This window comes from Carassius carassius, chromosome 5, assembly GCF_963082965.1.
Source record: "Carassius carassius chromosome 5, fCarCar2.1, whole genome shotgun sequence".
Classification (NCBI taxonomy): Eukaryota; Metazoa; Chordata; class Actinopteri; order Cypriniformes; family Cyprinidae; genus Carassius; species Carassius carassius.
In genome coordinates this window covers 21,002,033-21,029,673 of record NC_081759.1, presented here as the reverse complement: position 1 = coordinate 21,029,673, position 27,641 = coordinate 21,002,033, and the positions used below count along the sequence as shown (strand labels likewise).

General features: G+C 35.4%; 2 protein-coding genes across 6 annotated transcripts; both read right to left on the bottom strand.

Annotated features, from left to right (window-relative positions):
- Positions 1 to 645: 645 nt before the first annotated feature.
- Positions 646 to 12,831, bottom strand: lnpep (leucyl/cystinyl aminopeptidase). 5 transcript variants are annotated; one of them, XM_059550101.1, is made up of 19 exons: positions 12,701 to 12,831; positions 9,470 to 10,292; positions 9,198 to 9,336; positions 8,494 to 8,625; positions 8,270 to 8,390; positions 7,962 to 8,113; positions 7,574 to 7,687; positions 6,549 to 6,680; positions 6,268 to 6,399; positions 5,956 to 6,107; positions 4,594 to 4,685; positions 4,321 to 4,498; positions 3,716 to 3,872; positions 3,440 to 3,624; positions 3,116 to 3,277; positions 2,899 to 3,039; positions 2,408 to 2,489; positions 952 to 2,327; positions 646 to 896 (listed from the first exon to the last, which is right to left on the bottom strand). In XM_059550101.1, exons 1-18 carry the CDS (start codon positions 12,744 to 12,746, stop codon positions 2,196 to 2,198), a joined length of 3,072 nt encoding a protein of 1,023 aa, XP_059406084.1. In that variant the 5' UTR covers positions 12,747 to 12,831; the 3' UTR covers positions 646 to 896; positions 952 to 2,195. The 5 variants fall into 5 exon arrangements, with proteins under 5 accessions (XP_059406084.1, XP_059406085.1, XP_059406086.1 ...); XM_059550102.1 differs by having other exon boundaries at positions 956 to 2,327; XM_059550103.1 differs by having other exon boundaries at positions 968 to 2,327.
- A 1,426-nt stretch (positions 12,832 to 14,257) lies between these two features.
- Positions 14,258 to 22,975, bottom strand: erap2 (endoplasmic reticulum aminopeptidase 2). The gene is made up of 19 exons (XM_059550100.1): positions 22,787 to 22,975; positions 21,122 to 21,684; positions 20,871 to 21,009; positions 20,363 to 20,497; positions 20,097 to 20,217; positions 19,841 to 19,995; positions 19,589 to 19,702; positions 18,569 to 18,700; positions 18,344 to 18,475; positions 18,175 to 18,243; positions 17,848 to 18,023; positions 17,637 to 17,716; positions 16,898 to 17,081; positions 16,579 to 16,735; positions 16,201 to 16,385; positions 15,912 to 16,073; positions 14,692 to 14,832; positions 14,502 to 14,583; positions 14,258 to 14,413 (listed from the first exon to the last, which is right to left on the bottom strand). The coding sequence occupies exons 2-19, from the start codon at positions 21,613 to 21,615 to the stop codon at positions 14,267 to 14,269; spliced, it is 2,805 nt and encodes a 934-aa protein (XP_059406083.1). The 5' UTR covers positions 21,616 to 21,684; positions 22,787 to 22,975; the 3' UTR covers positions 14,258 to 14,266.
- Positions 22,976 to 27,641: the final 4,666 nt, after the last annotated feature.

Genomic DNA, 27,641 nt, shown 5'->3' with positions numbered 1-27,641 from the left:
TTTTTCACAAGCAAGTATATATTTCCTTTTATTTTTCTGCCATGTTTAACAATTTAACGACTGAAGTGTGTGCCAAAATAACTAGGATTTCTTAAAAGCAGCCTCTGACAGTCACAAAGAACGTTTCAGGGGGAAAAATCATTACATAAACTTATTTTGTGAATGGCACCCAATAACACAAAATACTTCAGAACTACAGAAATCAACAGGTTCATATGAATCCTCAAATATGACAGATGTAACAAATTCAAGAAAACAGATTCAACAGAAAGATGCACTGTAATTTTAACATTTCATTGGGTTTAATTAACCATATCCAGATGAATTCAGGTCAATACAATCATAACGCTTGTTTAAACAGATCCATAGTAGCAAACATGAATACATACATCGATAACTGTAACGCTCCAACCTGACACTGGAAGTGTCCATTACAGCGTAACAGTGCTGCCGTTGTCCTTATTCATTTCGATCAGAAATACATGAATAAAGCTTATGATCAAGCAAAACTACAACCGCTATATACAAAATAATCAGAATGTACCAGTCATATTTGACATTTTATGAGGTCAAATCACCGAGCTATAATCAGAAACCTGGAAGTAATTTAACATGTGCACTAACTATCATTTGAGACAGTGAACAAAACTAAAAATGTATGTATGAAGTTAAAATTATATTAAAAATACATGCATAAAAATGGACATTCACGTCAGCAACATCTCATGATCATTTCTCAGTTTTTGTGCATTAAAGCAAAATAATGTGCATGTATTTGTGGACTGTAACATGAGTTTCCAAGAAGCTGAATACATGTGCACTTTGACGCATACATTTGTGTGAGGTTGTGACATTTGACATTTTCAAAAAAATTCCTGAAAATCTGAAAAAAAAAACTAAAAAAATGAGAACATCACACACTCTCTCTCACACACACACACACACACACACACACACACACACACACACACACACACACACACACACACACAATTAAATCCTTGAGGAATACAAATCAATAGCAACCAGTGAAAAATGTAACAACTCTCAATCAGTGATGTGACTTTAGAGCCCCTTTTTTTTGTCTTGTGGCAATTTGACAAGTTAACTAAAGCTCTGTGCATGAAAACTTGCTTACAAATATATTTCTACATGTCAAATCACATGGGTAAAACCACAGAGTTTTACTCATTGCCTCTTTTATATGTATTACAACAGTAATGAGCAAAACTCAAAATAAAATCTGCACCGAAATGTTTCAGAAATGCTAGTATAATAATTCCAATGACAAACCTTTACCTTTATGCAAAGCCTGCACAAAAAATACATAATATACACACTCATCTCTAAATTAAACTCTAAAATACATCTTGTGCAAAGGATGAAAGGTTATGGAACATTTCTAAGGCAAGAGCATTTACACAGTGCTGGATTCAAGCATGGCAGACAACGCACATGATTAAAAATTCACCTCCACATACAGAAATAAAACGTAGAAATTTAGAAGAAAGGGGGATTGTGAGCACCCTCATGTGGCATAATTTCAGAATTATTATTATTTTTCTTTTTTTGGCAAATCGTGATAAAAGAGCGTATTTAGGAGACACTGATGGGAGGTTTTAGTCTTTAGCCACCACCATAAAGTAAAAGGGTGTAAAAGCATCATGATATTTTAACAACAACCAGATTTGCCCTGAGCAAGCTGAATCTTTGAATAGTGCAAATAGTGCTCGAGGCCAGAGCCATACAAAAACTGAGTTGGGCCCCAAGTAAACCGCAAAAAGACAACGCATCAGCCTTTCCCGGCAGTAACGAACACGAGTTATGACACAGGAAATCATATAATGACTATATGGTTTCAATTCACTTTGAACTTGGAGAATAGAAAATACATACGCTTTACAATTCATATCCAGACTTGTTAATTTACATAAGCTTGCATTAAAGGCTAAAGGTTCTCGGCAGATATCTGGCAAGCTTCTGGCTAGTTTACACCTCACTGGAGAACTCTGAAAACCCTGAAAAGAAATGTTTTTAAACGGTCCCTTTACATCCAGGTAAATCTGCCCTTCTGTTTTGAGTTTGGCCTAACGTTGTACATTTATGGCTCTGGCTGTTGTGACCGCAATATCACTCACACCTGACGTCACCTGAGGGAGTGAGAGGCGCGACAGAAGAGCCGTCTCCTCCTCACACTATAACCAGGTCTGCAGCGTGTTCATGTTATTCTCAATCCATCGCATGTTCAGCTTAATGGTCTCAATGGCCTCCTGCACGATCCTCATCTGAGAACCTTTCATCCCCAGAGAAGTGAAGAAGTTCTGGGCCTAGACGAGAAAACCAGAAATTTAGTGAAAATACTTCAAGTAACATTTAACTGTTTTTAAGGTATGGGGGATGAACAGACCTCCACGAGATGTGTTTTTGTGGAAAACTGACTGGTTGCGGACATGATGATGCTCTGAATGGCAAAGGATCCGACAGGAAATCTTGCAAGAAAGAAAAAAAAAAAAGACCGAAAACTTTAATGTGTATATAGTATAGAAAAGGGCTTACATGCAAATGCATTGATAATAATTATTAATAGCAGTACAAACAGAACAGCTTTTTGAAATCTTTTGTAACAATGTAAAAGCCTTTACTGTCACTTTATACTTTTTTTAATGCATCCTTAAATAAAACAAAAAAACCTTAAATTATTTTTATTTTTTTAAAAATATTTATGACTTTTACCCACTAAATAAACACTTTTAAAGGTGTTTTCCTGACCGTATACCTTTTCTTGTTATTAGCACATTATATGCACGACTAAAAAGTGTACTGACATTAACATTAAATGTGTCGATTCAAAATGTTGCTTAAAAAAAAAAAGTAACCGTTTAATACAAGTTCACTCACTTTTGAGTGATTTTATCCCAGTTCTCCTTAACAAAATCCCAAGCGTAGAGGTAGCCAGCAAAGTTCTTGCAAATTGTGTTGATGACCAAAGGAAACTCTTGAGTTTGAATCTCACTCCCATCAAGACTTCTGTATAGGATCCTAAAAGGGAAAACCAAATTAAATTCAGGTATGCTTGTACTGACAGCTAATATATTTTCATGTTGTTCAGCCTTACCATTCGATTTTCCGTACATCCTGAGTGCTGGCCAAAGCTTCCAACGTCTTGCGCTTCTCTGGGTCATTGATGGAGTTTTTATACACAACGAAAAGCTTATCCCATCCTTCATCTGTCTGAGCAGCAACTTTGAAGACTGTTCGCATGAGATCACTGGGAATCCTAAAACAACAAAACGTGTCTCACAAGATGTTCCTCTATTCTCAAGAATTACTGTACAAAAGTCAAGAGCTTCAGACAACAGCTCTTTCCTTCTCCTATTAGCAAATCACAAGATTAAAAGAGAAATGATTCAGCCAAGAGTCAATCACCAGACAGACTTACTGAGAAGTCTTGTTGGAAGTGAGCCACTGATCGAACAGATGCTGGGCCTGTGTTGAGCAGTTAGCAATGTTAAGAGAACATGCCATCTCCAGCAGGGCAGACCGGAGCGTCATATTTGACACAGAAGTTTCCAGATCCCATGACTGACTCTCCATTAAACCTCCAAAATGCTCCTCAATGTAATGCTGCAAAGATTGAATTCCAAGAAAACATTCAAACAAGATGAAATAAAGAGAGCCATTTGACTACAACAGGCACACAAGATGTTCCACTAACCGTCATTCTAGAGGCCAAGTTCAACTCGGATCTTTTGTCCAGCAACCTGAAGATCTGTCCAAGCTGGAAGAGAGCTTCGGTCAGAGGAGCCATCTCAGTCTCATTTTTGATGTAATCCATTAGATTTAAGACCTCTTTGAAAGACACCTTGCCCGATCTGGAGGAAAGAATAGATTTTTAATTTTCACTCATTTACTAAAAAAAAAATTGTGCACTACTGTTCAAAACGCTGGGGTCAGTGAGAATTTTTTTGTAAAGAAATGAACACTTATTTAGTCAATGCATTTTTTTCTTTTGAGCTTGCTATTGATTAAAGAATCCTGAAAAAAAAAATTATCATCATGGTTTCCAAAATGTAGCCTGATATCACAGGAATAAATTGGTTTATTAAAATATTTTAAACTTATTTTATTATATATAATTGATCGGAGTAAAACAAAAAGCAAAAGAGTTTATGTAAAAAAATAAAATAAAAAATTAAATCTGAATCACACTCATAATTGATAATATGTTATTTTCAGGTTTTCCATGATTGTGAGAATTCTGCACCATCATCTCTAAGTCATGTCTAATAACTTTAAACCTTTTTTTAAACTCAGGTCTACCTGGAGAGAGCAAAGATGTTGTTGATGAGAGCTGCTTTGTCTTTACAGGTGAGGACATTCACATCCTTCAAGGCATCAATCAAGTCCGTCCATCCGTCTTCATAATGTACTATGTAGAAGCCATCACCCATGAAGTTGAACTTCAACCACTTCACTTGATCTGGAAGCTTTAACGTGGCTGGAAAAGATTTAAAGCAATACATTACTGAATATTTCCAGAAGTAAGAAACATCGGTCTATGCCAGTACACTCAGTCCTGAGGACAATACTCACCCGTTTTCTCCTTGAGATGGAACACTTGCTTGCAGGAGCGGAGAACACTACATTTGTCGGTCACGTACGTCAGGGGAATATGCCACAAGCTGCTATGGGTAACACAAAAGTGAATCAATTAACATTTGACATCTAGAGAGGGTGAGTTCATATGAAGCTTGCTTTTTAATAGATCAATACTGGACTTTGACTCTGATCAATATAAAAGTCCCTTTTTAAAAACATTCGCACCTTAAAACAATGACATATAATATACAAAAAATGATTCAGTGTCACACGATCCTTCAGAAATCACTCTAAAATGCTGATTTGTTGCTCAGGAAACATTTAGTATTATAAAAAAAGTTGAAATAGTTGCTTAAAGGGATACTTCATCCAAAAATGAAAAATTGCTGTTAATTCACTCACCCTCAGGACACTGAAGATGTATGTGACACCTTTTCTTCAGTAGAACACTAAACATGATTTTCAGCCAAAACCATAGTCCTTGGTTATTCTTAAAATGCAAGTCAATACCAACACTACCAACACTTGAGTCAAAAAAGCATATACAGGAAATACAAAATTAATACCTGTGGCTCTGACGATATCTTATGAAGCGAAGAGATTGGTCTGTGCAAGAAACTGAACATTTACTAAATTATTACCTCAGAATATCATCAGGAGCCACAGGTATAAATTTTTTTCCTTGTCTGAACATCCTTTTTTTGACCTGCAAAATGCCGGGTTGCCATTGACTTGCATTTTATGCAAAAAAAGGACCATGGTTTCATCTAAAAACACTTTACTTAAAGCCTTCATGTATATTGCATTATAAAGTGTTATTAAAGCGTATTATTAATTATAATTATTCATAGTGTATAGTAATATATTATATCTTGTTGTAAATAATTATAACCAAATCTTAAATGCATGTGTAACAATTAATTGATAAGTGTTAGAATGTATTAACTGTGGTTACAATTATACAATTATTAAATTATTGTACAATGCATTACAAGGCATAATTAATGCATAAAAACTACTTTTATAATGCACTAAACATAAAGGCTTTAAGTAAAGTGATACCAGATCTTCTTTACTGATCTACTGAAGACAAAAAAAAAAGTCATCTACATTTTGATGGCCTAGGTCTCTTTTATATTTTTGTGGAAACTGGGATACATTTCTTAAGGATTATTTGATGAATAGTAAGAAACACTTTTGAATAACGGATAAAGATATTAGTAATACTAAAACAAATCTTACTGAACCCAAACTTTTGAACACTAGTTTTAAAATAACTTTAACAGCCCACAGCCCCATAATTCATTCGGATACATTTTTTGATCAATGTTCACAGCTGCAGTAAAAGTCCTCTACCTGTCTTCCGTGCCGTTTTCAGCATTCAGAAGGAAATGTTCTTGAGTCAGTGTCACTTGAGTGCCATTTCTCTTCACCGTGACCAGAGGAAAGCCCTTATGAACAGTCCAGGTGTTCATCATCTCAGATACACTCAAGTTTTGTTTGCTCACCTATGGAGATCATGGATGTCAGCTCAGTTATGTAGAAGTGCACATTCTTTAATTTCGTGATTGCATTCATCACACTCAGAAGATGTGTTTGTTTTGCTCTCGTAAATAATCATATGCAATCATCATAATCAAGTTCATCTCGCTTAAAAAAAAGGCTGACCTGGGAAAGACTGTTCCAAAAGTCTTCACTTTCTGTGTTTGACAGGTTATACTTTTGTAAGTACTCAATCACTCCTTTTCGAAACACCCCATCTGTCAGCGTTGCATTGAGCATCAGCAGTATCGAAGCCCCCTTGCATGAAAGGGCAACCAAGAAACATGCTCAAGTTCTGAGAGAATAGCTATACAATCAATAACATTTAATGAAAAATGATTACATTACACCGCAGGAAGAGGGTTTATTAAAGCCACTTTACAAGCAGCAGGTCATTTATGAAGTACCTTCTCATAAGACACCGAGTCAAACATCTCAGCCACCTGCTCAGGGGTGCTCACCACAGTAGACACTGGGTGGGATGAGTTCAATGCATCTTTGGCCAACGCTTTAAAGCGAACATTTAAGAATTCAGTGCCCTGGAAAGGAGAAAGCTCAAATATAATCATTTTGAATGACACACATTCTCAAAGTCGACTACCACCCTAATGAAAATGACTCTTTAACTTAATTTACTTCACATAAAAAACAAGGTCAGGTTAAAAAAAAAAAAAAAAAAAAATAATAATAATAATACAAGATTGCAGTCATTATCACACACTAAATGTATAATTTTTTTCCCCAACATGAAACCTTAAATTCAATGTATTAAAACAACACATTTTTAACGTGACTGTCCAAATTAGCCCAATTTAGAGATTAAGTTAACTTGAGATGTTGACTAGCCCATCAACATTATTACCTAGTTGTTGCCAATACCTAATTTTACAGAAGTAAAGCCATTAGAAAAAGCCTTGTTCGAACATTATTTCCGAAGAGAGAAAGTACTATAACATATTCTATAATAAATTCAACCAAGTTATAACAGTTGGGTGATGGCCATAATCATCTCTTCATCATCAGCTTCTTGGGCAGAAGAGTTCTACAGTATATGATAAAAATGATCAAAACAATACACACCAAAATACAAGAACTCTTTTGGAATTGATTGCCCATCACTATATTTAAACATCAAGAACATTTAAAAAAAAAGTGCTTAAAGAAGCAAAGGGTATATTTGAAGAGTTCTAATGAAAAAGCCACTAAGTGCCCTTTGAGATTTTCTTCTAAAATGAGCATTTTTCTCAGGCTCCTGTGTGTAGGCTCAGTCATTTCCCTTTAATGGCATTGAATAGGTGATTTCCATCATCATTAAAGTGCAATGACTGAACCTACACATAGGAGCCCGAGACAAATGCTCATTTTAGAAGAAAAATTTCAAATGGCACTTAAGAGGCTTTTGTTTCATTTCATAATTTAGAATAAAACTTACTATGTCAAGGTCTGGGAACACGGTTTGAATTGACATGTACTGCATGTAGGTTGCAAATCCTTCATTCAGCCAAAGATCGTTCCACCATCGCATAGTGACCAGATTTCCAAACCACTAAACGGAAAAAGAAGAATACATGATAATGAACACAGCATGTCTGACTAGCCTTTTCAACTGAAATGACATCAAAGACATTACATTGATTTTAGACTCATAATTTGTTAATTTATGCTATAATTAGTTTTATGTCAATATCACTATTGTCATTCACTTCACTCAAGTATTTGGAGTAAAAGCTTAAAGGGAAAGTTCAGTCCAAAATGAAAATGGTCATCATTTATTCACTTAACTGCAATTAAAATGTTGCTTTATTTATAAAGTGAATTACCTGGTGGGCAAGTTCATGAGCAATGACAGAGGTCACCAGTTGCTTGTCTATAGAGGAAGAATTACTCCCTACAAGCAAAGTGGTCTCGCGGAATGTGATCAGTCCCCAGTTCTCCATGGCTCCGGCGAGGAAGTCAGGAATAGCCACTAGATCTATTGATTTGATGGACATTTGGTCACGTCATGTCACAGAAGTGAACAATTTTTGGTTTGTTATTTAAAAAACAACAACATTAGCCTTATTGTCCAACTATTCTAGGAATCTAATAATCCTTGTTGGAAGAGTTTCTTTATGGAAAGTCGTCTCACCCAGTTTGCGTAACGGGTAATGGTTGTCAAAGAACGTATTGTAGAACTCCAGCAGTTTGCAAGCTGTGTCCAGAGCATACTGCACTTGTTCCTTTTTGTCTGGAACAGCATAGACTGACACCTGCACAACATTTGAAAAAAATCAAAAGCAAAACCATGATGCAACATGTTCCCAATATATTTTATTAACACAAGACTAATAGATTTTTAAGAAGAACACATACCGTAGTATTAGAGACATTTTTACTGACACCGAATAAATCAGCCACAATAAATGCAACTAGGTAAGTGCTCATTTGAACACTTTTCTCAAACTCATCTTCTTCAAGTCCATTTTTTAAATCTGTGGTTTTGACCTAGAAAGGACAATAACATTACAAAACTTATATGTTATAACCTGAAGAAAAACTTGCTTGACAATATTTAGAACTATAATGACAATTTTTGTGTAAAAATACACAAAGGTAAAAAATAAATAAAAAAATAAAATAAAACAAATATATTATATATGTGTGTATGCATGTATATAGCTTCTATCTGTAAAATAAAAATCTATCTATCTATCTATCTATCTATCTATATCTCTCTCTCTCTATATATATCTCTCTCTCTCTATCTCTCTCTCTCTCTCTCTCTCTATATATATATATATATATATATATCTCTCTCTATATATATACATATATATATATACACACACACACACACACACACACAATTAAAAAAAGCAATTAAAGATTGTATGTATCAGTCTCAGTTTTCTATTAGAAAGATTAAAATGAAAAAAATTTACAAAATATGACATAACTGAACAGCAATTAAAATGTTTTATATATTAGCCTCAATTTAAAGTGAAGAAATAAATAAATAAATAACCTAACAACAGAAAAAGAAAAGTATAACTAAATTTTTTTACAAAAATAACTACCTTGGGCATGTTTGAAAGGCTGATGTACTTTCTTTCTCTGGTCATCTTAATTGTAAAAGTTGATTTGAAAGCTGGCTCATCAAAACAAGGAAAAGCCTTGCGGGCTGCCAAGGGCTCAAACTGAGTAGCAGCCAAAACTCTAAAGGAAGATGAAGTGAATTAAACGATGTGAGGAATAAAGACATAAGCAAGCAGAAGTAACTGTCAATCAACACACTGAAGCCAAATTCGGGTTCAGAAGGTTAAACAAAGGTTTATTGGGCTGCAGATACCTTTTTATACCATTTGTGTCGACATATGAACTGTTGTAGAAGCCATCATAGCTGCTGGAGAAGTTTGCCGTGTAGTTAATCTTCAAAACGTATTGTCCCTTCTTAAGATCTTCTGGAAATTTGAAGGCGATTTGCTGCCAAGGTTTGTACTCCAGGAAGTGGACCTCTTTGCCTTCAAAAGTGGCCTTGGTTATGTTCATATCAGAGCTGTGAAGGACAATATTCTTCGTTTCATGCAAGACTTGCACTAAGATGGATACACTGCCTTGGAAGGTCATGAGGGTCAGGTTGGGATGGAGTGAAATATTGTAATGCACAGGATGCACACTGGGCGGTAACCTCAACTCGGCCCATGGGAAAGGATCACCGTTTGTGGAATTGGGATAGATGTGGTCCATTGTCGAATTGGTCTTCTGGCAGCCCGCTGTGGTGAAAGTGCAGCCTAGCTGGAAGTAGAGCACCAATAACATGGAGACCACCAGAACCAGGACAACACCACCCATCACCATAGTCTTAGTCGAAGGCATGGGGCACGGCCCAGAATGCTGCTGGCGGGTGTAGGATGAGGCAGCGCTGCGCTGGTTGGAACTGCGATTCATAAAGGACATTCCAAGAAGACGGGCAGATGATTCGTAATCTTCTTCGTCTTCATCCAGGTCGTTTTCTCCAAGGCCCCGGACTAACAGTCGCGAGCTGCGGGGTTCATAGACCACATCGTCCGAGTCGATGGGGTAGGATGGGGACTCCTTTGCCAAATCCACCACATCTGGCTCTTCCTCAAACATGCTGTTCTCAATCATGTTCCTGGGCTGTGGAGCTCTTTCTGTAGGTCATGGTGGAAACAGAAAATGTTGTGTGAATGCAAAAGTGGCTACCTGTTGACAAGAGTGCTGCCGTATAAGACAATTGAAAACTTTTCTGTGAAAACTGCGATTTTGTATTCAGCCCACACAAGTGTTCTACGTCCGAGAGTAAAAAGGCGGCAAATGAAAGTGAAACTAAAGATGAAAGAAAAGCTACTTTCAATGCATGTGTGCAGACAATCATTAAGACCCTTGGCCACCGTCTGTCACCTATGTTCAGCATAACCCATTTCATGCTCTATTCAATGTGCCTCAACGATTGTCTGCATACGATTTCTCAGTCTCCTGAGAGAAAAAGTGTCTGCATTGTTCCTCTTTTACTTCCTTCTTCAACAGAGAATTAGACTTAATAAATTCAATAACAAATCAAGGCAGTGCCCAAGTTAACAGTGATCAAATTACCATTTAACATATTGCTTTAACTGTATATTAGCGATGATATTTTTCCCATATCGCCCACCCTTAAATTACAATAAAAATATGCATTCAATTCTTTTGAAATTCTTATTAACAATAGTGATTCTCTAAAATCGCAATACTGTACAACTCCATGACTTTCAGTAAGCATAAAGGCCTGGTTTGAAACATGTACTACCTTGTTTAAATACAATACAATTTAAAGACTACATTTTGGATTAAGTATGCAACATTTTGCTTCATGGTATTTCATAATATATAGTAAATATGAGCCAGATATGGTCTTGATATGTTTTGTCAGTTAAACTCTTTTAACACTCAAACTTTCATACAGGAAGTCAACAAAAACAAGAAACGGAAGGACTTGTTTTTGGTTTGTTTTTTGGGGGTCTGCCACTGATAGACAACTGTATTTTGTGACCGTTATATGATTGAAACTATTAAGTTACCTAAACTAAGAGAGAAGTAAAGACAGTCCTAAAAAGTGACAACCAGCTGGCCAGCATGTCAAACTTACACAAGACAATGTCACCTTGCCAAGACTGGGAGGAGATTTTGTGCAAAACATGAACCCTGGGACTCTTTGGAGATTTGAGTCTGATGCACGCAGACAGAAAGATCAGATCTGATGACTTTAATGGAATAAAGTCAAATGCAGATGCTGACAGTAGATCCTTGTGAGACATCACGTGAACGACAGTCGGTCACCAAAACAAATAAACCACTGATCTGAATTAGCCTACTGACATTTCCAAGCCCTCATAAACACGGATACATTTTAATTTAATCAGAGCACACTATGAATTTTGCAAAGCAGGTGCACTGATAGCTATTTTAATGGCATTCATAATTTCATATGTGACTGTTAGCCTGCTTGAACAAGCATACATGATATCTTAATCAAAGGAGATAATTCTAAAATCATTGACACATAATGAGGATCACGATGAAAGCAAGTTAACACACTATACGAGAAGTTCTTGAGGAGATTGAATTGCATTATCCATAAAGCGACACGGATAGCCGTAGCATGTTAGCGGATAACTTTTCGCAGTGCACGACCTCGCGTACAAATAAAGAGTTCATATTAGCTGCAGCCTTACCGCTTTCAAACGGATCCATGATGAAATGTTTAAATGCAGGTCTGAAGTAAAAACAAAAACAAAACAAATCCTGTTTCAATATAAAGTGCGGGTATTTAATCCTGGGAAGGCGGAAGAGTCACACAGTCACTCAACGCAGGTACACCTCAGATCAACTGGTGCTAGCTTAGCATCGTTAGCCTGATCTACAGCTCTGTCACTTCACCGCATTAAATTAATCGATCAGCGGTTTATTGAGCCATCGTAGCACACTATTTATCGATACGACAGCGGACACGAACTGAAAGTAGCAATCAGTGCTGTCAAACAAGCGACACGAGTTTAACTTCCCTCTTTTAGCTGCCCCGTTTAAAGAGATAGTTCCCCCAAAACTGGACTACTGAAGTGCTGTTCTAAACGCGTATGTTGAAAGTTTTCCCTGTCTATCTATGTGTGTACTAGAAGTGCGAAGAGCGAAAGAATATTCGGCAATCATTTATTTTTTATTATTCTGATTTTGCTTTCCAAATATTCTGGTTAATGTCCCATTTTGTGTTTCAGAAGACAGAAACGCATACGGGTTTGGAACGAGTAAAAGATTACAGACTTTTCATTTGTTGGTGAACTATCCCTTTAAGACCCCGCAGCTTCTGCACTCCTCGAGATAATACAGCAGCTGACCTTGCTGCAATATTGATTATGTTATAATTAAAGACAACATCAGATAGCCTATACAATCCCACAGACACATAAAGATTAACAAGATCTTTGAATAAAAAAAAATGTACCAAGTTTTTTAAAGCGGATTATATTAATGCAGTATTAATTTGTAAGAAAAAACAAAAGTTTATTAAAATATTAATTCATACCAATAGCTCCATATTCCTGCTGATTTAAATGGTTTGCCGATTCCATGCGCTAAAAAGAGTAAAAAAAGTAAAAACTGTAACAGCGTCACTGTTCAGCTATTTGGACAATCACATGCAAACAATTTGACTCTGTGAAAACACTACAATAGGCTGGTGTATTCTCGTGAGTCTGCAGTGTGCAGCACATTTGGGCACCAGGCGGATCCGTTATGAATAGTCAGGTCTTTGTTGTACTCTTAGTACAGCAGAATACTGTTTATTGTAAAGGAACATTGGAAAAAAGTTTAAATTGGAGATACAATACAGGATTGATTACCCAATATTCTCACCAGATAAATAAATAGGTATCAAAATACTTGTAATTTAATGCTTGCTACATATTTAGGCTTTTTTTTGATCATTGTGCACTGGCTTGATGCAGTTGATTTGGTTGGGAATGAAAATCATTTTAAAATAATGATTTAGTTTATTTATGTTTATATTTGTTAGCTGCATTACTGTATACCTGGCTTGAATGTACCCTATTGTGAACTGAAGTATGGCAATACTGCCTCCTAGCGACAGTAAAACACACACGTCTATAGACTTTTACTGTTCATACAGATATTTATAAATGATATAACCTAGCCTAAGTATTTCACAAATGAGGACATTCCCAAACTGAGGTTTTGAGAGATTTAGCTCACTTCTGGGTACAAATTTGTCTCCAAAATATGGTACACATACATGTTTATCATCATCTTCATGCCCCTCCGTTTAGTTGCTGTCAATTTGTATTACTTTATCAAGTTTTGTAATAGCTGAATTTTGGTCTATTGATATCTGCATCACATAACATTAAACAGTGTTTTGAGCATAACAGATACCGGAGCAAACAAAGCGAATCTGAAGCAAACCTTATTAGATGTAGCTATATATAGCTGAACACTTCTGAATCAATTCCAGATTTCTTAATTCCAATATTTCTAGTTCAAATATTTTAACTTATATTTCTTCCTGATACTTTACAGTTGACATAAGTACTTGTGATGACAACAAACAAGACTAGTGAAGGTTAAATGTGGTCAAAACGTGATATCAGTAAACGAAAACTAAAAGCACTGTTCTTTTAACAAAAGTTTACATTTATTGTCATACCTTAGTTTAATACATTTTCTGTAAGAACACATTTTTGTTTTTAGGCTAGATTAAAAATTTTTTTTATTTTTATTCCAAACCCTATTCAGTTCATTAATATTCAGTGTCTTCAAATATGATTTTATGCCACTAATTAAAAGGCAGAGTCCTTTTAACTTTCGTTAGAAAATGTGGCACAGGTGTCAAGAGACCAAGCAGAGGCAAAGAAAAACACCAAGACGAAACCATTAGAGGTTTGAAACGGCATAGCTGTTTCTGAACCTCTTTATCTAAATAAAAAAGCAAACACATCATGCATTATATGTGACGTTAATCTATTAAAAAAAATGAAAAACAGTAGAAAACTTGAAAAGTGGAGTTTCTGAGCTGATCCTGATACTGGTTAATAACTCAACAATCAATATACTAGTAAAAACTGCTTTTTGCATTTTAGTTGAGTCTTTGCTGCAACCAAGTCCTCATGGTCTCTAGATTCCTTGTGAGCCACATAATGTTCTTCTCCACGTTTTCTGTGGCCACCTGTATGACACGCAGCTGAGATACCTGCTCTGTGATGGACTTGAAGAAAACCTCGACCTCAACACAAAAAGAACAAAAAGCAATGCTGTAAATGAACCATCAAAACAGATGACAATTCCTTCTAAACAACAAATACACAACCCACCTCTCTCAACTCTTCAGTGGATGAGAACTGAGTTACAGTGCCTACAATTATACTTCTGATTCCAAAAGACCCCAGTGGGAACCTTTGATAATGAGACATAAGTATCTTATCTTCATGGTAATGAGCACATCACAGCTAGTGTTATCCTGCACCTTTCTAACCTAAATAAAAAGCAGTGGATGGCACCTACTTTTCTACCAGTTCATTCCAATCTTTCTTTACGAAATCCCATGCTAGAAAATGGCCCACTGGATTTCTGGCCACCATGTATATGAGACTGGGTAAATTCTGTGTTTTTATTACAGTTCCACCCATTCCAAGCTGTAATAATCTACAGGAAAGATGGAGACATGCAAGGCATTGCATCATGTTAGACCTCATTAAAATTTACTTTTGCATTCATATCACGTTTTAACCCCTAGTAAATAAAGTCCAAAATCAAGCATTGCATATATAATATTGAGCAATCCTGCATTTCATTTTCTATATGTTTATTTCATATATATTATCAATAGGACTTTGTAATGTTCTTAAGGTTCAGTTCACGCAAAAATGAAAATTCTGCAAATAATTACCATCATTCATCTTTGGAAAACAAATTAAGATATTTTTGATGAAATCTGAGAGCTTTCTAACCCTGCACAGACAGCAATGTATCTACCACATTCAAGGCCCAGACAAATAGCAAGGATATCTCCCGACAAAATAGTAATACTCTCATAACTTCATAAAATTACAGTTGAATGGCTGATTTCAAATGGACTATTTTATCGATGCCCTTACTACGTTTCTAGGCCTTAAATGTGTTTCAGTTGTTTTGCTGTCTATGGAGGGTCAGAAAGCTTTCTGATTTCATCAAAAATATATTAAAAAAAGGTCTTATGGGTTTGGAACGACATGAGTAATTAATGACAGAATTTTAATTTTGTGAACTATTCCTTTAAAATAAGTCTAAAATAAGCCTCTGCATTTATTTGCTCAAAAATACAGTAAAACAGTAATACTGTAATATTATTCAAATTTGAAATATTATTAGTTTACTGTATTCCTGTAATGACAATGCTGAATTTTCAGCAGTCATTCATTACTCACGATCCTTCAGAAATCATTATATTCTGATTTGCTGCTCAAACATTTCTTCTTATTATTAGTGCTGGAAACAGCTGTGCTTCTTAATAGTTTTGTGAAAACAGATACATTTTTCATGATTCTTTGAATAAAGTTCAAAAGAAAGGCATTTATTTAAAGTGGAAACCTAACATTGCAACATTATAAATGTCTTTAATGTCACTTTTGATCAATTCAATGCAATGTTGCTCATTAAACAATAATTTATTTCAGAAACATCTGACTGACCCCTAATGGTAGTATAATTATACATACATACGTATTGATAACAATGGTAGTTACCTTGATAGTTTTTTAGAGTCCTTGCTGCTTGCTAAAGCTGAGAGAAATTTGCTCTTCTCTGTCTCACACATGGACACACCATATTTTTCCAGAAGATAGGCCCAACCGCTGTCATCCTGGGCTCCAACCATGTAAACCGTCTCAGACACATCAGTGGGTAAGCTGTATAGATTGTAAAGCAATAGTCAGCTGTTAAGAAATCTATTTCCACAATCATTTAAATTGATAAATATGTGATTAAATATTGGAGGGTGTCATTGGATAAAAACAAATACTGAAGCCAAGTCACCTGACTGTACCATTGGATTCCACCCAGCTATTATAGAGCTGCTTAGCCTTTTCCAAACAAGGTGGATAATTGAAATCACATGCAAGGGAAAGAACCGATTCACGCAGTCTCCGGTCTGAGACTGTCCCATCATCACTCCACGTCTGCTTGTCAATCACATCTCTGAAATACCGCAAGATGTAGGTCTGTGGAAAAAAAAACAGACATAAAGTGGATATACACACAAACAAGATGAAAAACACTCAGACAAGAAGACTTGGAGGATCTCAGCGGGTGGGTCTGCAAGCAACCTTGCTAAAACGAAAGACTCTTTGACAGATACGCGGAGGAATGAGGACAGTAAATTCGATTAGACTCCAGGAAATGTTTGTGTCATACCTTCAGATTATGAGTTACGTCAGCTATGTGTCTCTTCTCTATAAGCTTGTAGAATGATTGCAGATAGCCAAGCCCTTGCAGGAGAGGAACATTGTGGGTCTCAGACTTCAAGTAACCGATCAAATCTAAAGCTCTGTCTAGTGACAGTCGTCCTGCACTGGATAAAAAAAAAAAGAAAAAAGAAGTAGCATTACAAATGAGCTCATAGGATAACACAGTTATGCTTATTTTGTTAGCTAATATAGAATTTCCTGTTTTCACTGTGAGCTGAGATATGCTTCATGAGTCGATGTGAGCAATGCCTTGCACATTAACTCACGTGACCAGCTGGAAGGCGTTATGAATGAGGCTGGCTCTGTCCTTAAAGCTCAGAGCAGTGTGGTTTACTCTCAGCAGCTCCGTCAGGTAGTTCCAGCCCTCTTCATCATAATGGACAATATAATATCCATTCATGTCAGTGTTGAGCTTCACCCAGTCAACTTCTTCATCTAGCGTCAGCACATCTGGGTTGGACAGATTGGTATATGTACAGTAATATGTATATACAGTACATATGTTGGGGAGACTAGGGCTAGCTTTCAGACATCTTATGCCATTTAATATTACAGGCAAAATATTTTTACACTCCATGGGTAAGCAGGGTTGTACAACTGGAAAACTAAAAACTAAAAAAATGACAAAAGCATATAATAAAATTAAATAAAAATATTGAATTCAAAATATTACAAAATATTAATAACAAAACTATAGGTATAAGAGTATATAAAGAATTATTAAATAAGACTGTGAGTAAATTATCACAATGGGACCTGCCATAAATAACTTACTAGCTTTTCAAATAAATTTAAACAGTAAAACAATTATGAAACAAAAAAAAGATAAATGTAAAAGGCAACAAACACAAATATATAACCGTTGTTTTGGGACATTTATGAAAAAAAACAACCTTTGTCTAGATTTAAAACTTTAAAACCTTTAGATTTAAAACTTTGTCACAACTTCCTTGTGAGAACAGTCCCCGGTGGCCTCTAATACTGTGTATAAATGTGTGATCTCACCTGATTTAGTGGTCAATAAGTGCTTCATCTCTTGTTCAGAGTGGCTTGTTCTGTATGTCAAAGGGATGTGCCACAGGTAGCTATGGAAAATAATTTTAAATTTCTGTTATGAAGACTCAGTCAGTCATATATTTACTGCCCTTATTGTGGTATAAATATTAAAGAACTACTGAATTAAACAGTGAACTCATGTCATTTTGTTGTGGTTTACCCTTCTTGAAGTGAATTCCATGAGGGATCATTGGGCAGGACTATCTTTAAGAAGCGCTCTTGCCCAACATAAAGTCTCCTGCCTTCCCGCCTCACCGTGACCAGCGGTATGCCCTTTTGTAAAGTCCACGTATACATCATTTTCTTCAGGTCTATATGCTCCCCAGCAAAACGATACTGCAATGCAAAGTTATTCAGAATGTTAAATATCACCTTCAAGGTGCAAAAACACACTGAAAAATTCTCGTTCTACATTCTGTGTTTATGGACTGCTGTGAATTATAAATAGCAAAAATGTAATATTTTATTCATGATGTGACATCTTTACCGCATTTTTAGTGGCTTGGGTACTGCTGTAACAGTATTCTCCTGCTGTAAATTCCTCCTCAGAACACGTCTGTGCAGAGAGTATAAAGAGAGAGTGTGAGTTTTTGTTTTGATGCTGGATTATAAATGTATGACAGAACAAAAAGGAATGGGATGAAGAAGTGACATACTTTAATAAGGCTGTCCCACAGGTCTTCATTTCTGGCATTGCTGTACCTGAACCTCCGAAGGTACCGAATTATGCCACTCTGAAAGCCTTCGTTTGTCAAGAAATTCCTCAGCATATGGAGAATGCATGCTCCCTAAAATATTCAGTAATAAAGCAGATACATTTGATTAACTAAAATAATTCAAAATGGTGAGAATGTTTTCACGTTGTTAAAGTGTTTCCCCACCTTATCATATGACACTGTATCAAACATTTCCTTTATCTGAGTAGGGTTCTCAGCTAAACTGGAAATTGGCCTGGAAGAATTTAGAGAATCCCGTCCAATAGCTCCGAAACAGGTGTCCAGGAAGTGGTCCTCCTATAACATGCAAAAGAAAGCATGTGAGACTCTAAAACCAGTTTGTTTATTTATTTATTGATACATTTTAAATGATTTATTTTATTTTATTAACTGACTTTGGACTTCCTGATTTTATTCACTGTCATCTGCAGCAAAACTGTCCATCAGAAACCAGCACCTCTTTGAAATGTCTTGTATCAAAAAGCGGACTCGCTCCCTCTTGTTTTGACATATGATGCCATCTTCATAAAAATTATCATAAAAATTATATAAAAAGCTTAAAATCACTATTTCATATACATTTTTTTTGTGAGCTGTGTAATCAGTGTTATTTTAGTACTACTACAGTTTCTATATCACTTAATTTTCATTTGAATTAAGTTTTAGTATTTTTGGGGTGATTGATCATTTGTATTAGTTTTATTTTAGAATATCTATATATTATTTTCAATTTTTATTTAAGTTTTAGTTATTTTAGTAAATCAAATTATGATGTTTATGACAAAATGAAAATGGGAAAGGTTGTATAAGCATAAATACAATCAGCTGGTTGCTGTCTCAAAATAAACTCCTTGACGGTGATACACGTGGGTCTTGATCACCCAAGTAAAGTTTTAGTATTTTTTGGGTGATTTATCATGTATCACATTAAAAAATATATATTTATAGTATACTTTTTTTTTTTTTTTTTAGTTTTAGTTATTTTAGTACATTAAGTTAAACAAAATGAAAATGTCTGTATAAGCATATATAGCTAATGTACACTCAGGTGGTCCTTGTCCCAAAATAAACCCCTTCACAGTAATACACGTGGGTCTTGATCACCCTTCAGGGTTTACGATAATGACCGCCTTATGCATTACAACTTTCATTATACAGACAGAAATATCTGAAGCTTGAACATACAACTTTAAGCTCTGGATATACTGCTTCAAGTGAGACAAATTCCATATATCGGGCAAAGCCTTCATTCAGCCATATGTCATTCCACCACTCCATGGTCACCAGGTTACCAAACCACTGGGGAGTAGAAAGAAAGAAAGAAAATAACTTACATTTAGCTCACAATTACCTGCTTACCTTTAATAGTACTTTACTCCTGTAATTCACTGGCCTAGCTAATACCAGACGTGATTGAGAATGTATTTAATATATAACCTGATGGGCCAGCTCGTGTCCTATCACTAGTGTAACCCAGAGCTTATCGGAGGCTGATGAGATGTCAGGATCGTACAGAAGAGATGTCTCCCTATAAGTAGTCAAGCCCCAGTTCTCCATTGCTCCTGACTGGAAATCTGGAATCGCTATCAGGTCTGGCGCACATCATAAAATAAACAACAATGTAAACATCCAAAGGCACATCTTATAACTTATGCATTGAAACACTGGAAGGAAAGGTAAGAGATGTTCTCACCCATTTTTGGCAGCGGATAAAGTATGTTGAAATATTGTTCATAAAACTCCAAAAGCTTCAAAGCAGCCTCAAGAGCATAGTGTGTCTGATGCCATTTCTCTGGAACTGCATAAATAGAAATCTAAGGGAGAAGAAAAACAGCTCATTCAAAATGCATTTCTCACCCGAGAGCCTGTGATGAAAACTTTATACAAGCCTAAAAAGCTGTTGCGTTCACATGTCTCTGCTTCAGTTTGTTTAACCCTTTCTAAGCTCGAGTCACTTACATTAATTCCGGTTGCAGTCATCCCACTGACAGATCTGAAGTCACAGACAATGAAAGCCAGCAGGTACGTACTCATCTTCACACTCACTTCAAACTGGTCCTCAAACAGACCATTGCCGATTTCCACAGTTTGTTCCTATAAAAGAAATATTTTCATAATTTTTAAATGATAGACCACATTTAAAAATAATTACTTTTTCAAAATCGTTTATTCACATAAAAACAATCATATACCATTGTAATTAACTAATATTATTAGGCCTATTATTAATTTTGAAGTAAATTTGATTCTACAAATGGATCTACACATTGATTTTATATATATATATATATATATATATATAGATAGATAGATAGATAGATAGATAGATAGATAGATAGATAGATAGATAGATAGATAGATGGATAGATGGATAGATAGATTTTCCAATCAAGGTAAGTTTGACTTACATTGACTCTACATTGATAAAGTAGATGTAAAGTAAAGTAGATGTGTAAACTGAGCTTACTAATGGCATGTTGGACAAAGCTATGTGTGACGGGCCCCTCCTTATTCTGACAGTGTAATTAGCTTTGAAAATGGGCTCATCGAAACATGGCAGTGCCATTCGGGCAGATGTTGGCTCAAAGTGGGTGGATGCCAGGACCCTTTAGGGGAGAAAATTTTGACCGATTATTTTAAAATGAATTGCAATCTATTCTATGGTGTTTTTGCTGGTATGATTTATATAATGTTACATTTCAGCTATTTTTACTCTACCTTGTCTCCCCTGCTTTTGTTCTATATGTACTCTTATAAAATCCATAGAAGCCATCACTTAATGGTGCACCAAATTCCAAATACAGGAAGTATTTTTCCCCAGAGGTCAGAATCTTTGGGGAGAAGATGGCAATCTGTTCATGTGCAGGATATTCCAGCACCGAGAGCACTTTGTCTGACAGATGGGCCTCGTACTCATCCAGAACAGTGGCGGTGAAGATCTTGAGGTTCTTGCTGTGCAGCACCACCCAGTTTGTGTTGTTTTTGACATCGATTTCAATCTTCACAGAACCATTGAACATCAGGGTGGTGAGATTGGGATGAATAAGCAGATGATAATGTACAGGCACTATGTAGTTTGGCAGGCGCACTTTACTCCAAGGGAAAGGGAGGCCATTTGTTGCCAGGTTATCGCCTGCAGGACTATTGCTGTCAGAAGACTGGACACAAAACTGGGACTCCAGAAAGAGCAGGATTACAAGCAACAGATGCATAATGAATGTTTTTGGTATTGCTAATTTTGATGGTGATCACTTTTGTATTTTAGAAATTGTCACTGTGTCCTGTGGAGAGAAAAGCAAAGTTGGTGCTCACGTGATGTGTAAATAATTGAAGTATTCTTTGCTTTTACTGCACTAAATATTTATAAATCACTGTGTATTGGTCCTTCTCTATTTGTGGTGGTAAGTTGTGTCCCTCTATTTACCAAACGTTGAAATAAACTTGAAATACCATTACATTGTAAATTGTCTGCATATTTGTATTCTATCGGGCAAAAACAAATTGTGCAATTTGTGCACAATTACAGTTTTTTATAAGAGAGTTTGAGGGATTTAATGTGTAACAAAACTCACTTTTTTCTCTGAAATTCTGTTTTTGTTTCCGCAATGAAATAGAAAATGTAAAAAAAAAAAAATAACCTTTTTTTTTCATCCTGTGGTGGAAACAAGCCTACATAGTGAAGTGCGTGCATGGTGAGTTAAATCTTTCTAATTCATTTTTATACATTCCTGACAGTTTAATGTATCACACTTTATTAGAATCTGTGGTGTTATGCTGCTAACTTACAGACATATCTTAATCTAGATGTTAATAAACATTTATTTGTGCTAATTTTTGTACTCACAGTAGGTAGTTTGCACCCTTGCTAGCAGGCTAACGGGTGTTTGACTAAAATGAAAAATCTAAAAAACCCATAAGCTTTCATTTCACTAAATAAAGCATATTAAATATTGAACTGCATCATTATTTCAAAAAACCTTTTGACAAATTTTGCCTTTAGTTTGCCACTCTAACTGAAAAAAATTACCTACATTTCATCTTTACTTTGCACTCCACACTGAGAATTTGTCATTCACAAAGCACTGTAGAATCTAGCACATGTTAGAATGATCAAAATGCTAATTAAAATAAAAGACAACAATCAAGTGTTCTTAAAATAGCACGCATGGCAACACTGAGCGTTCTCTTTTGACCTCATTCTGTAACGTGAGCCTGTTCACGTTAATACATTGACATGTGCTGTGATACAGTACGAGCTCTCTAGCTCTATTCTGGCGTGCGTTTGTGTCGCGACGATGTGGTCTCTGTATAGTGGGACAAGCATCTACTAACAACATTATTAAGGAACACACTTATCTGAACCGTTCAGTGTTGTGTCTTTACCTGAATTTGAGCTGGATCATTGTGTCGGCTGCTTTCATTTTCTCTTTCATTCGTCCTGCCCACAGTTTCCTGGTTTGCAGCAGTAGCTGCCGAGCATGTGCTGTCTGCTCTGGTCTCTCTATTCAAATGACAACACACAGCCGCTGGACAGAGGAATGACCTACAGCCATCAACACGTATAAACAGCCAGGTCACGTCCGTAGTAAACATGCGGGGTGCCATGTACAGTGACAGAACAAAAAGTTATTTCTTATTTTGACTGTTATATGATTGGCCAACAGATGCTTACAAAAAAAATAAATAATAATAATCAGCTTTTCAGTGAATTAGCATACACAGTGTTGTTTTTTAATATATATATATATATATATATATATATATATATATATATATATATATATATATATATATATATATATATATTTTTTTTTTTTTTTTTTTTTTTTTTCCGAAGGCCACACAACGCAAATATTTGTTGTTGTCAGTGTCGTTACTGACCTTGGCAACATATTTAGTCTATCGCCAATTGTATTTTACTTAGATTTGACCCGATGACTTGGACAATTCTGTTCTTTTTGGTCTTTTATGATGTTCAGTAAATAATAAAGTTTCAACTATGTTGTGGATTTTTTTTTAGCAAGCCCTGCTATATATTGAATCAAACTAGAAGGTTTATAAACAAAAATACATATTGAATTCAACACAATGACTAGTGAATAAACTTAAAACAAACCAATTAAAATTTAAAGGAAGGTGTAATATTTCATAATTATGTGGACATACCTACTAAAATAAAAGAGTAATGCATCTATCATTTTAAATTGTAGTAATTTTTCATAATAGTACTCTACTATTTTATTTTTAAACAAATATATATTCACCCTCTTGAGACTTCTTTCTAGAACATAAAAATTCTTACTAACCTCAAACTTTTGAACTGTACAAAGTAGAAACAATAGTAAACTGCTAGTAAATTTCACAACTAATTTTTAACAACTAAAGACTGAAACTTGCATGTAAACATACTGGAGTAATCTTTGTTTTATATATAAACTGTACTGTATTTAAAAAAATCAAAGGACAAAAAACACCCAGTTATTGCAGAAATAGAGTATGCTTTTGGGCTGTGTGATTGCCAAACATGTTAGTAACTGTACTAGTTTTCCCTATAAACTCTATAACAAGGCACAAACTTCGTAAACAAAATTGTTACTGTAAGACCTGAACCTGACTTGCAAAAAATGGCTAATGTCCAGTGATTGCTGCTAATTTTGTTTCATGTAAGAGACTTTCAGTAAAGATCAGGAAGCTTTGTCATATAGAGTACACCTGATCAAAACATTCTTTGAAAGTGCAGGTTTATTTCATCCAGATGTATAAAGCAGCAGGTTCAGCCGTTGGTGCTGATATTATCTGTTTCTCACCACAGAAGAAACCAACATAAAACAGGTGTGAATCTTTGGGAAAACACTCCACTTCACACTCTCCCAAGTATTTACAATATACCACACTAAACAGAACATTTTTCATTATTTTTAAATACACACTGTCCAACAAGTATTCTGAAATTCACTTCATGATGGAACTCAAATTGATCAAATTCTATACACTCTTTTTAAATGTCGAATTTCTAGTGAGTTATTTTATCCTATGAATGAAACCTGATGCCAAAATAAGTGTATCAGCATGTTTAGCAGCACAGATCTTTGTGTGCTCTTTTTAGCCCAGTGGTACCGTATTTGGCACAGCTCCCCTGAGAACAACACAAGCGATGGAAAGATTCCATGGCGGGTGTGAAATCACATGACTGAAACTTGATAGTCCTTTTCACTGGCGGCTCAACTCACAGAGCTAGACAACATCAACATGCTTCCTACCCTCCTCACCACCACCATGCTTTTTACAAGTAAGTTGTAGACTTTATTGGGAAGCTAGCACAATTACTAACATTTGTAGCAATTACAAAGCTCAAGTAAAGGCACTTCATTAAAACATCATCATTTAAAATACTTGCAATAACGGGACTGTTTTTGTCATTTGTTCTTAAATACTTTCCACACACTGTACTTTTTTGATGTTGTAAATATAACAAAGATTGCTGAGTATATTTTACAATGAAATACTAGGTTATTTCAGTCTAGTTATGTTTTACATGCCATTTTTTTGTTATGAAGTAATAAGTTGTTCAGGTAGTTGTGAAATTTAGCAGTTTCTGAGTGAACATTGGTACAATTTTTTTTATTATTTTATTTTAGTGTACAGTTAAAAACGTTAGGGTTGGTAAATTTTTTAAATACAGTAAAACATTACAATTTAACATTCTGCAGTGTCACATGATGCTTCAGAAATCATTCTCATATGCTGATTTGCAGATCAAGAAACATTTTGCATTATTACCAGTGTTGAAATCACCACAGTATTTTTGAGGAAACGGTGAAACTGATCCTAAACCTTTTATAACCATCTATGCATACTAATGCTAACTTTTCTGAGTCTTGTTCTCGTCTCTGAAGTGGGATCTGATGCTGTCCCTTTTGCCATCTTATCTCCACCATTTCATACTGATCTCAACGGCTTGACCATCCTGGTGTGTGTGGTCCATGACATTCATCGAGGAGAGCTGGAGGTCGCCTGGATTTCTAGTGGCACCAGAGGAACTAATCCGCCAGTCTCTAACGTACTCCAAGGACACTTTCAGAGCGCAATGTCTGTTATATCTGTGCCCTCGAGTGAATGGATGTCCTACACCTGCTTTGTGAGTCACAGAGGCTCCGATCAACTCCTGCACAGACATTATGTTGGATTCCCAATGGAGACGACCGGTAAACTCTGTAATTATTGCATCATTATATGGAAACATATATGTTAACATTTGTTAAAAACATTAGTTCACACGAAGTAACTGTGAAAAATACTTTTGTTAATCTTATCGATCATATTTATCTGAACGTTGTATCTGCTAAAATGATTCAATCCCTTAAATTAACCATGGTTTTATTATTGTAAAACTGTAGTAGCCAAGGTTTTTTTTTTTTTTGGTGGTGGATTAATTACCATTTGTTTAACCACAGTTTTACTACAAATACCATGGTTAAACTATGGTTAGTGTCGCAAAACCATGACTAATTTGTGGTTACCATGGTTTAGCTATATTAACCATGGTTTTTTATTTTATTTGTAGTAAAACATGGTTAATTTTCCTATGCTGTATTTTCATTAATTAACATGAACAGATATGAATTAATGCTGTAACAAACATGTTGCTCAGTGTTAGTAACTAAAGGGACTTAATTGCAAAGTGTTTCTGTTCTTCAGGAATGGCTGACGATGAAGAAACCTTTGATACGTGTTTGGACCATCAAAGCAGTTTTTTCAAAGGTATAGGTAACATTTGTTAATCCTAAAAATTCAGTTCTGTTTGTTTTGTACTCATTTTTATGTACTGTTGCAGACGTCCGAGCAAACGGAGATCTATTATTTGTTGAAGCTCTCAGGATTCTCCTCATCAAAATCACCATTTTCAACATTTTAATGACAGTGCAGGCCGTCATAAAGTGGTAAGGGCACATATTATTGCATATGCAATGCCAGTAGTGAAATAATTTATACTCATTTTTCCCAATTAAACTGAAACCTGTCATATTTCTCATCTGCAAAATTGCAGAATTTCAAAAACAACTGTCACGGATGTCAGAGTTAATTGGATGTGCTCTTGGAGGAATTCCAGCTGATGCAAATGAGAATCTGGAATGTTGATGTGCGTCTCGATGAGCCACAAGACGCAGGTGCTTCGATATGTGAGCAGATGAGTGTGATAGCTGCTCACAACCACATCATGTACACAATACAACACATGCACTGCACTACATGCTGCTTTTGTAGGCCATTGTCAAATATAAAAGCTTTGAATGGCATTGTCAAGTCAGCTTCCACTGTTGTGACACTGTTGAACTCTTGGTCTGTCTGACAGTGATGAAACTTTGATGAAAGTCTTTGTTGCATGGGAATGAGATCATTGTGCATAGCGCTTTATCAAAGAATGAGACACTGTTTCATTTTATTTTAGGGGAAGTTCTGAATGTGACGTCAGTGCTTCATCAAGACTTTTATTTGTGGAGCATGAATGTCCACATTTTGTTTTAACTATTTGCACTACTGTTCAAAAATTTGCTATTTTTTTAGTTAATTTTTGTTTTTGAAAGTGTCTCATGCTCAGCAAGGATGCATTTATTTTATCAAAATACAAGGAAAACAGTAATATTATTAACATTTAAAATATCTGTTTTCTATTTGAACATATTTCATTGTCACATGGTCCTTCAGAAATCATTCTAATATGCTAATTAGGTTTTTTTGAATTTGAAATATTTCTTACTATTATAAATTTCAAAAACAGCTGTGGTGCTTAATATTGTTGTGTAAACAGCACAAACTTTTTCACAATTCTTTGATGAATGAAAAAGTCTTTACTGTCACTTTTCATCAATTTAATGTGTCAGTGCTGAATAAAAGAATTAGTTTATGTATATATATATATATAAACCTGTAATATATAAACCTTAATGCCCCAGAAATGTTTAACAGTAGTGTATATTACAGAAAAATTTGGAGAACTTGATTGTTGTTTACAACTCTGCTATAGTGTTGTACAATGATACTTTTGGTCTGTTAGATATACTTGTACTGTGTTGCATTGCCTTGTGTTCTTGCTTTGGATGCAAGTCTACTAAATTACTAAATGCAAATGTACAAGCCAATGAATGTATATGGCAATTAACCACAAATTAAATGTGTAAAAAAATAAATAAAGCCAGAGCATTTATGTATTTTTCATTTATTGTTTTAAATAACACAC

Excerpts from the sequence above, each read along its gene's own strand:
- lnpep (XM_059550101.1), bottom strand. The coding sequence starts at position 12,746 with ATGGAATCGGCAAACCATTTAAATCAGCAGGAATATGGAGCTATTG. Across the intron at positions 3,873-4,320 it reads AACATCTTTGCTCTCTCCAG|ATCGGGCAAGGTGTCTTTCA; the intron begins GTAGACCTGAGT and ends TCTTTCCTCCAG. Across the intron at positions 3,278-3,439 it reads ACTTCCAACAAGACTTCTCA|GATTCCCAGTGATCTCATGC; the intron begins GTAAGTCTGTCT and ends TTGTTGTTTTAG.
- erap2 (XM_059550100.1), bottom strand. The coding sequence starts at position 21,615 with ATGCATCTGTTGCTTGTAATCCTGCTCTTTCTGGAGTCCCAGTTTTGT. Across the intron at positions 14,584-14,691 it reads TGGAATGAACTGGTAGAAAA|GTTCCCACTGGGGTCTTTTG; the intron begins GTAGGTGCCATC and ends TCATTATCAAAG. Across the intron at positions 14,414-14,501 it reads CCACTGAAGAGTTGAGAGAG|GTCGAGGTTTTCTTCAAGTC; the intron begins GTGGGTTGTGTA and ends TTTTGTGTTGAG.